This window comes from Sturnus vulgaris, chromosome 27 (genome assembly GCF_052056855.1).
Source record: "Sturnus vulgaris isolate bStuVul1 chromosome 27, bStuVul1.hap1, whole genome shotgun sequence".
Lineage (NCBI taxonomy): Eukaryota > Metazoa > Chordata > Aves > Passeriformes > Sturnidae > Sturnus > Sturnus vulgaris.
In genome coordinates, this window is record NC_142269.1 from 6,473,849 (window position 1) to 6,484,356 (window position 10,508).

The 10,508-nt window shown below is 54.8% G+C and overlaps 1 protein-coding gene across 1 annotated transcript; it reads right to left on the bottom strand.

Annotated features, from left to right (window-relative positions):
- Positions 1-5,409: 5,409 nt before the first annotated feature.
- Positions 5,410-10,302, bottom strand: LOC148221125 (uncharacterized). The gene is made up of 4 exons (XM_088179461.1): positions 10,251-10,302; positions 9,453-9,773; positions 6,110-6,401; positions 5,410-5,413 (listed from the first exon to the last, which is right to left on the bottom strand). Exons 1-4 carry the CDS (start codon positions 10,300-10,302, stop codon positions 5,410-5,412), a joined length of 669 nt encoding a protein of 222 aa, XP_088035587.1.
- Between the last annotated feature and the right edge of the window lie 206 nt (positions 10,303-10,508).

Sequence of the window (10,508 nt, forward strand, 5' to 3'; positions counted from 1 at the left end):
GGCGCCGCTCCGCCGGCCGAGCATCGCTGTGGCCCTGAGCCCCGGCTCTCTGCTGCGGCCGTGCCGCCTCCTCTCGCACGCCGCCAGCTCCGCCCCGGCCGGCCTCAGCCCCCGCCTCTGCCAGCAGCAGCAGCACAACGAGCGACACAAGGACGTTTGGCACGGCCAGGGACAGGACACAGCTGGGTCCCGTCCCACACACCACCCACACTGCATCGCAAGCACATCCATCCACATCAGAGGAGCGTCAGCTCTGCAGGGCCACGAAAGGGAGGGCTCGGCACACAGGGGCTGCATTTCAGCGCCTCTTCCCTGCACACATCTGTAGCGAGCAGCTGCCGTCACCACTCAGCTGCACTCGGGCTCCTTCTGAGCCTGGGAAGCTGCTGCTCTGTGCTGTGCAGGGCCAGAGCAGTGCTCGGTGTCCCTGGCACAGTCAGGGAATTCCCTCGCGATGAGGGACACACACGGACAGACACAGGCTCGTGCACAGCAGTGTGGAGCCATCCACAAATCTGCGCTTGACGTGTGTCCATGCAAACGGGGCTGCTGCAAGAGCACTCAGGGCAGGAACACAGAACCAGCCCTGGGCTGTGCTGAGAACATGTGGGGCCAAAATCATCATGGATGGATTTTGGAAGGACAAGGTCCCAGGCATGTACAGGGGATATTTTTCTTTATTTGGAGATTGAACAATGTAGAAGTGAGTCAGAATAATCCCGAATCCTTTCCCATGGGAAGTGTCAGGATGGACGAAGTGAAAAACATCAAACCATTATATTCAAAAGGGTTTCAAATTCTCTTGATCACTGCGATGAGATCTGCATCTCTTTTCCCACCCTCAGCCTTGCACTGACATATGCATTCCCTGCCCTGGGTTGTTGCACAGCCGAGGAAGCTCCCTGCACCAGGGTGTCTTGCACAGCACACAGGTACATGGCACTGTCAGACAGCTCCACTTCCTCCACCTTCAGGACACTGTATTTCCCCGTGGTGTTCAGGTGCGTGGTGATACGGCCGCTGTGCCTGCGGCCAGTCCCTATTTGATAGGAGACCAGCTGGGGGGATTGGCCTTTCCGTAGCTGGTACCAGAGCATGACATTAAAGTTACTGGTCTGGTATTTGCAGGTGGTGTGGAAGGGGTGTCCCTGCTTCACCGTGACTTGTCCATCTTCCTGGGTGACCGTGATCTGCCCCGTGGTGCCTGGAAGAAAGTCAGCGTCAGCAGCTCCTTAGGGAAGGACTATTGGAAGCAAAATGAAGTGCATGGAAAAGCCTGGTGGATGAAGGTCCCTGTCTTGTAGCAGAGTCCTGAGAGATTTTGGCCATGAGTTCTGAGCTCTTTGCTTTACATCACCCAAAGCTGAGCTGGGCTGTGTCTCTGCTCCTGCTACTCAGTGGACCAGGGAACCGCCTGCCTGTTATGCCTGAAATTCGAGTGCTGGAATCTGCAGCCCTCCAGGTGCCTGAGGAGCCCACCGAGGTACAGAAGAAAGGTTCGTCCTGCTTCTCCATCCCTGTCATGTCTGAGGGCTCCTGAGTAGACACAGAGCTCAGCTTAGAAAGAGGGAGTCCTGGTTTTGTCCAGCCGAAAGGAAAGTGAAAGCCGTGGCAGAGTTGGGTAAGCCTAGAGGCAAAATTTGTACTCCCCATTAATGTAATGAAATGAAAACCAGTGAGGTGTGTGGGGCAGGTTTGATAGCATTTTGGAATTAACATTGAAACCGGAGTAATATGGCACTGCAGAGACAGCTGAGATCTCCTGAAGTGACAGCAGGAGGATGAGAAGAGAGAGGCAGAGGGAGATGTATTGAAGGAGAGAGAAAAGAGAGAGAAGGGGTCTGAGGTTTCTTTTCCTTCTTTTTTCCTTTATAAGTCGAAGAGCTTCTTAAGCAAACACTTGCAAAACCACAAAGAGGCGACAATATTTCCCAGCTTTTCCCCTCTAATCACTGACATTTCCCAATACGGTCCTGAAAGGGCTGTTGAGGGTTTCCTGGGAAAGGAATAAGAAGAAGGAGGAGAGGAATGTCTTAGGGAAAAGGTAGGACTTACCCAGGAGCTGTCCCAGCAAGACGGTGAGGATGAGATGTGCGAGGTGCATGGCGAGAGCAAGCTGCGTGTTTGCTGAGTGAGGAAGAGTCAGAAAGCACGTCGCAGCGGCGAGAGAACAGAGGTGCCGGAAACGCCTCTGTGCGGGAGCCAAGGGAGCAGCAGCGGGAGCAGGCAGAGCAATGGCCTGTCCTTGGCGTGCCTGAAATGCTCCTGCTGCGTTTGTGGCTCGTCCAGCAGCAGCCGCCGTTTGTCCCTCAGCCAGTGGCATTGGGAGCATTCCGTGCCTCTGGGGCCTCAGCCATGGCAAGGGGCTCTTCCCGCTCAGCTCGCAGTGGAGTCCTCCCCTCCCCAGCTGCAATCGCCAGCTCTGCTGCACACCCCGTGCTGGGCATTTGCGAGCTCAGAGGCTTCTTCCCCTCTGAGCTTTCTCACCTGTGTGGGCTCATTGCAATTTCGTCTGTGAACAGGAGACTCCTCTGTCTCTGCCCCATCTCCCCTGCCCTTCTTCATCTTCCTGGGACAAATACCTGTCTCCCAGGTGCCTCACACTCACCCTCTTTCCATATATCAACTCCAAAGAGATCCCATATTGGCAATTTGTTTTTTCTCTACAACAGGTTTGTCATAAAAATTCTCCTGGATTAAGTTGATCAAAGAAGCAGGTAATAATAGTAGGTATGAGAGGAATATTTTCATGTAGGTGTTGCACCGCTCCATTGTTTAGAAGGAGGTTTCTAGAGAAGTGGAGGATCCTGAAGTTGTCACATATCTTCCAGGTGAAAGAACAGGATTAGGCTTTCCCTTCTAACAGCTACTTCAATGGCTGTGACTTCTTAGGCTTCACAATGGTGATAAGACGATAAGACATGTACAGGAAGATGAGAATTCTGCATTTGTGCTGAGAAGAGAAACCTGCGACAATCCTTGCTGACCCCATGGCAAGATCACCGCAGATTCTCCTTTCCATGTCCTCTCTCATCATCTCTAACCCGTTACCACTGACAAAGCTCAGCCTGAGCCAATTCAAAGCCGCTGGTTACTCAAGGCTGAACAATTAAATGTTGATGAGCTGTGAGCTGCCCCTTTCATTCCCTTATTACCTAGTACTACATTGGTGTCATTGTGGCCTTCCCTCATCGCTTTCCCTTTCCGTTGTTCTTCCCCTGGAAAGGAAAATGGGCGTGATTTGAGCCTTAGAGAACCAGATATTCCTGCCTTTCACATGCCCTGCCTGTGGTCTTTGCTGAACTTACTCATTCCAATGATTTCCTGAAGATGCTGAGAGGCTCCTGTCCCCAGAGGAAATGGGGGCCTCTAGAGCGATTCTCAGGAGAGGAACCTCATGTGCAGCTCATTTTTTCATGTGTCTCTACCGAACACTTTCAACATTCCTGAAACCTGGCATCTGCTTTTCAGCATGCCTGAGAGGTTATTAATGTAAAGGGAAAGGGAGCAATCAAGTTTAGGGCGGAAGATGAGTATAAGATGGATTGAAATGCTTGTGTACTTCAAGAGATTTATTCTTTTCCCTCCTATATGTCCTAGTCCTACACGAAGGTGCTGAATGCAGATACATGGGTGTATGGGAAACCTGTGGAAGACAAGAAATTGTAGAGAAACTATTTGAAATATCATCTGAGATTCAAAGTACCCGTCCCTTACACATCCAGGTGAGTATGCAGCTGCTTACACACGTTCCAGTATGGAACAGAGACATTTCTGCAGGGACAGAGATGGAGATTTCTTTGTCACCTCAGAAAGCATCCCTATAAACACTTCTCATGCCATGACCTACTGAGGAGACAAGAGTAGCTGAATGAGTCCCAGTTTGCCTGTGAGTGCAGCTGCTTTGTCAGCTGCCAGCACAGATGCTGTCCCGGAGCAGCTGTTTGCTTTGCCAAGCAGGCTGAGAGTAGCATGAGGCGTGGGCGGAGGGCCGAAGGCGATGGCAGAGGCGGCGGGCGCAGCAGTTTGGTGAGAGGCAGAGGGCGTCTCGGGAGCGAGGGCAGGCGGGGCTGTGTGTGGCGGCTGTGTCCCGCAGCAGGCAGGCTGGCAGCCGTGTGTCGGGGCCGTGCCGGGCTGTGCGGTGTCGCTGTGCGCGGGCTCGGGGCACACGAAGGAGCTGCGGAGCCGCCTGGGGCCCGGCGGGCGGAGCGGCAGCGCCCCCTGCTGGCCGCGGGCGGCGCTGTGCCCCCGGCCCCGCCCGGCCCCGCCCGCGGCGGTTCGTGCCCGGCCGCAGCCTCGGCTCCTCTGCCCGTGGCCCCAGCGCGCAGTAATACACGGCCGCGTCCCCGCGCTGGGGCCGCTTGAGCCACAGCGAGCTCGAACGCCGATCCTCCGACACCAACAGACGCCCTTCAGGAGCTCGCACTTCCTTGGTTGCTTTAGCAGTGACCGCCAGGAGTTGAGGTCTTTGTCCCGGGAGCTGACGGTAGAAATGGATGAAATCTGCCATCCGGATATTGGGGTGGGAGCACTTGATATCGATACTGGTGCCCTCAGTGGTCTCCAGGAATGGCTCCTGCTGTACTTGGGCTGTGACCCCAGCCACTGCCAAGCAGACAAAAAGAACAAAACTCAGCTCTTACTTTCTACTTAGCCCTGCCCGCCAATCCCCAGAAGAAAGCCCACAGAAGCAGACCGAAGCACAAAGACACGGCGAGGAAAAGAATTTCCAAATGATTTCAAGATATGAAGGAACGGAAGCGTCCATGAATCTTTTGTGGAGAGATGAATGCCTGAATGATAGGAGGATCGGTGGAGTCACTGGAAAAAGAGAGGAGATGGGAAAAAACAAGAAAAGATAAAAAGAAAGGTAACAAGGGTTAAAAACTGACTTCATGTGTTATAAAGAAGCAATGCTAGTGCAGGGATGGGCATAGAATGGAATCAGGAGATTTCTGTGAGAGTATGGGACGGAGAAAAGGGAGGGATGAACAGCAGGAGAGTTCGAAAGAAGAGTTGTGTGAATTAGCCAGGCAGGAGAGCAGCCTCCAGGGACGTGCGGGATGAGCCCAGCCCCGGGTGCGGCCCCTTAGGCGCCACCCCCGCGCACCGAGGAGCAGCGCGGCCAGCGCCGCCAGCCCCGCGCCCCGAGCCCGCCGCATGGCGCCGCTCCGCCGGCCGAGCATCGCTGTGGCCCTGAGCCCCGGCTCTCTGCTGCGGCCGTGCCGCCTCCTCTCGCACGCCGCCAGCTCCGCCCCGGCCGGCCTCAGCCCCCGCCTGTGCCAGCAGCAGCAGCACAACGAGCGACACAAGGACGTTTGGCACGGCCAGGGACAGGACACAGCTGGGTCCCGTCCCACACACCACCCACACTGCATCGCAAGCACATCCATCCACATCAGAGGAGCGTCAGCTTTGCAAGGACACGAAAGGGAGGGCTCGGCCCACAGGGGCTGCATTTCAGCGCCTCTTCCCTGCACACATCTGTAGCGAGCAGCTGCCGTCAGCACTCAGCTGCACTCGGGCTCCTTCTGAGCCTGGGAAGCTGCTGCTCTGTGCTGTGCAGGGCCAGAGCAGTGCTCGGTGTCCCTGGCACAGTCAGGGAATTCCCTCGCGATGAGGGACACACACGGACAGACACAGGCTCGTGCACAGCAGTGTGGAGCCATCCACAAATCTGTGCTTGACGTGTGTCCATGCAAACGGGGCTGCTGCAAGAGCACGCAGGGCAGGAACACAGAACCAGCCCCGGGCTGTGCTGAGAACATGTGGGGACTAACTAGCATGGGAGGAGTGTGGAAGGACAAAGTCCCAGGTATGCAAAGGGGATATTTTTCTTTACTTAGAGACTGCATAATGCTGAGATTAGTTAATATTGTCCAGAATATTTTCCCAAGGGAAACGACATAATGCACATAGTGAAAACTATCAGACCATTGTGCACACATGGGTTGCAAGTTGTGGTGAGCATCTTGGGGATATCAGAGTCCCTTCCGTCCTCTACCTTGCTCTGACATGTGCCCTCCCTCCCCTGGGTTGTTGCACAGCCGAGGAAGCTCCCTGCACCAGGGTGTCTTGCACAGCACACAGGTACAAGGCACTGTCAGACAGCTCCACTTCCTCCACCTTCAGGACACTGTATTTCCCCGTGGTGTTCAGGTGCGTGGTGATACGGCCGCTGTGCTTGGGGCCAGTCCCTGCTTGATAGGAGACCAGCTGGGGGGCTTGGCCTTTCTGCAGCTGGTACCAGAGCAAGGCAGTAAAACCACTGATCTGGTATTTGCAGGTGGTGTGGAAGGGGTGTCCCTGCTTGACCATGACTTGTCCATCTTCCTGGGTGACCGTGATCTGCCCCGTGGTGCCTGGAAGAAAGTCAATGTCAATAGTTCCATAGGGAAGAACTAGAGGCAGGAAAAGCAAATTGGGTGCAAAACCCTAGTGGAGAAAGCAGTCTGCCCTGCAGGGAAGTCCTGAGATGTGCAGACACACAGATGGGAGTGATTTTGGGCAGGGTTTGCAAGATCTCAGCACAGCCAGATCGTGACAAGAGCTGGGCTGGGTCCCTGCTCCTGCTTCACCGTTCAGACGACATCAGAACAGTCTGAATTCTGTGTTCGAAGGGAGGTTGAGGAGCCCACCGACGTTCAGCAGAAGGATTTATCTTGCTTCCCCATCCCTGTCATGTCTGAGGTCTCCTCGATCCCTGAGTACACACAATGCTGAGTTTGGAAAGAGGGATCCCTAGTTGTGCTGCCAGCCCAGAGGTCGATCACTGAAAGCTGTGTCAGAGCTGTGTCAGCCTAGTGGCAGAAAGGGACACTCTGTCAATGTCAGTGGTATGAGAACTTGAGATGCCGGGGCAGGTTTGACAGAATCCGACGATTTACATGTAAATGGGAACAATGCGGGACAGTAGAGGCAGCTGAGATGTCGTGAGGTGACAGCAGGAGAATGAGAAGAGAGGGGTAGAGGGAGATGGATTGAAGGGGAGAGAAAAGACAGAGAGAGGCTCTAAGGATTCTCTTCTCTCTCTTCCTCTTTCCTTTACAAATCCAAGTGCTTTTTGAGCAAACACATGCAAAATCACAAAGAGGAGCAGATTTTTCTTAGCATTTCTCCTCTAATCAGCGATCTTCTCGAATTTCCTGAACGGGATGTTGAGGATTTCCTGAGGAAAGTAATAGGAAGAAGGAGACGAGTGGTTGAGAGAGAAGGCAGGACTTACCCAGGAGCTGTCCCAGCAAGACGGTGAGGATGAGATGTGCGAGGTGCATGGCGAGAGCAAGCTGCGTGTTTGCTGAGTGAGGAAGAGTCAGAAAGCACGTCGCAGCGGCGAGAGAACAGAGGTGCCGGAAACGCCTCTGTGCGGGAGCCAAGGGAGCAGCAGCGGGAGCAGGCAGAGCAATGGCCTGTCCTTGGCGTGCCTGAAATGCTCCTGCTGCGTTTGTGGCTCGTCCAGCAGCAGCCGCCGTTTGTCCCTCAGCCAGTGGCATTGGGAGCATTCCGTGCCTCTGGGGCCTCAGCCATGGCAAGGGGCTCTTCCCGCTCAGCTCGCAGTGGAGTCCTCCCCTCCCCAGCTGCAATCGCCAGCTCTGCTGCACACCCCGTGCTGGGCATTTGCGAGCTCAGCGGCTCCTTCCCCTCTGAGCTTTCTCACCTGTGTGGGCTCATTGCAATTTCGTCTGTGAACAGGGGACTCCTCTGTCTCTGCCCCTTCTCCTGTTCCCTTCTTCATCTTCCTGGGACAAATGCCTCTTTCCCAGGTCCCTCTCTCCCCTCCTCTTTTCCATATCAACTCCAGAGTGATCCCATACTGGTTATTTTGGTTTTCTCTAAAACGCGTTTGTCAAAGGAAATTTCCTGGAACAATGTGAACAGCGAGGCAAATAATGATAATGGGTGCAATAGGAACATTCTCCTGCAGGTATTGTAGCGCTCCATGATTTACAAGGAGGTTTCTAGAGAAGTGGAGGATCCTGAAATTGTCACAGATTTTCCAGGTGAAAGAACAGGATTAGTCTTCCCTTCTAACAGCTACTTCAATGGTTGTGACTTCTTAGGCTTCACAATGGTGATAAGATGATAAGACATGTACAGGAAGATGAGAATTCTGCATTTGTGCTGAGAAGAGAAACCTGCAACAATCCTTGCTGACCCTATAGCAACATCACCGCAGATTCTCCTTTCCATGTCCTCTCTCATCATCTCTAACCCGTTACCCCTGACAAAGCTCAGCCTGAGCCAATTCAAAGCCGCTGGTTACTCAAGGCTGAACAATTAAATGTTGATGAGTTGTGAGCTGCCCCTTTCATTCCCTTATTACCTAGTGCTACATTGGTGTCATTGTGGCCTTCCCTCATCGCTTTCCCTTTCCCTTGTTCTTCCCCGGAAAGGAAAATGGGCGTGATTTGAGCCTTAGAGAACCAGATATTCCTGCCTTTCACATGTCCTGCCTGTGGTCTTTGCTGAACTTACTCATTCCAATGATTTCCTGAAGATGCTGAGAGGCTCCTGTCGCCAGAGGAAATGGGGGTCTCTAGAGCGATTCTCAGGAGAGGAACCTCATGTGCAGCTCATTCTTTCATGTGTCTCTCCCGAACACTTGCAACATTCCTGAATCCTGACATGTGCTTTTCAGCCTGCCTGAGAGGTTATTAATGTGAAGGGAAAGGGACCAATCAAGTTTAGGGTGGAAGATGAGTATAAGATAAATTGAAATGCTTGTGTACTTCAAGAGATTTATTCTTTTCCCTCCTATATGTCCTAGTCCTACACGAAGGTGCTGAATGCAGACACATGTGTGTTTGGGGAAACTTGTGAAAAAGAAGAAAATGCAGAGGAACTATTTGAAATATCATCTGAGATTCAAAGTACACCTCCCTTACACATCTAGGTGAGAATGCTACTTCTTACGCACGTTCCACTTTGGAACAGAGACATTTCTGCGGGGACAGAGATGAGGATTCCTTTGCCATTTCAGAAAGCGTCACTTGCAATCCCTCTCATGCCATGACCGAATGAGGTGACAGCAGTAGCTGAATGAGCCCCAGTTTGCCTGTGAGTGCAGCTGCTTTGTCAGCTGCCAGCACAGATGCTGTCCCGGAGCAGCTGTTTGCTTTGCAAAGCGGGCTGAGAGCAGCATGAGGCGTGGGCGGAGGGCCGAAGGCGATGGCAGAGGCGGCGGGCGCAGCAGTTTGGTGAGAGGCAGAGGGCGTCTCGGGAGCGAGGGCAGGCGGGGCTGTGTGTGGCGGCTGTGTCCCGCAGCAGGCAGGCTGGCAGCCGTGTGTCGGGGCCGTGCCGGGCTGTGCGGTGTCGCTGTGCGCGGGCTCGGGGCACACGAAGGAGCTGCGGAGCCGCCTGGGGCCCGGCGGGCGGAGCGGCAGCGCCCCCTGCTGGCCGCGGGCGGCGCTGTGCCCCCGGCCCCGCCCGGCCCCGCCCGCGGCGGTTCGTGCCCGGCCGCAGCCCCGGCTCCTCTGCCCGTGGCCCCAGCGCGCAGTAATACACGGCCGCGTCCCCGCGCCGGGGCCGCCTGAGCCACAGCGAGCTCCAACGCCGATCCTCCGACACCCACAGCTGTCCTGCAATCTCCGGCAGCTCTCTCAACCCTTTGTGAGCGCTCACGATGATTTCAGGACCCTTCTCCGGGAGTTGACGGTACCAGTAGATGTAATCACTGGTTTGGATTTTGGGGTGTGAGCAGCTGATGTTGATTCCGGTGCCCTCGGTGGTCTCCAGGAATGCCTCCTGCAGCACCTGGGCTCTGGCTGAAACCACTGCCGGGGGAAGAAAAGGACAAACCTGAAATCCTACATTGCCCTGCTGCATAGAAGAAAGCGCGTATGTACAGAGACGGTGAGGAAAGCTGTTTCCAGAGGATTTCATGATAAGCAGGAACACAAGTGTATGTTCATCGTTCGTGGAGAGGTGAAACCGTGAACGGCACGACGCTACAGAGGGGTATTTGAGAAAAGGATGAGGTGGGAGAAAGCACCTAAAGACATAAAAGTGAGAAGGAGTAAGAGATAAGGGATAACGTACAGACCCCATAAAATGTAAAAAAGCTCTGGTTTTGCAGAGAATCGAATCCAGAGATTTCTCTGAGAGTGTGGGATGGAGAAGAGGGAGGGATGAACAGGAGAATAGTTCGTAAGAGAAGGTGTATGAAGCAACCAGAGAGGAGAGCAGCCTCGAGGAACGTGCGAGATGAGCCCAGCCCCGGGCGCGGCCCCTTGGGCGCCACCCCCGCGCACCGAGCAGCAGCGCGGCCAGCGCCGCCAGCCCCGCGCCCCGAGCCCGCCGCATGGCGCCGCTCCGCCGGCCGAGCATCGCTGTGGCCCTGAGCCCCGGCTCTCTGCTGCGGCCGTGCCGCCTCCTCTCGCACGCCGCCAGCTCCGCCCCGGCCGGCCTCAGCCCCCGCCTCTGCCAGCAGCAGCAGCACAACGAGCGACACAAGGACGTTTGGCACGGCCAGGGACAGGACACAACTGCCGTCAGCTCTCAGCTGTGCT

Coding starts and splice junctions, on each gene's coding strand:
- LOC148221125 (XM_088179461.1), bottom strand. CDS start 10,302: ATGCGGCGGGCTCGGGGCGCGGGGCTGGCGGCGCTGGCCGCGCTGCTG. Junction 9,774..10,250: donor GCTGGCCGCGCTGCTGCTCG/GTGCGCGGGGGT, acceptor TTCCCCCGGCAG/TGGTTTCAGCCAGAGCCCAG. Junction 6,402..9,452: donor GGAGCCGGGGCTGCGGCCGG/GCACGAACCGCC, acceptor TCCTGCCTCTAG/TTCTTCCCTATGGAACTATT.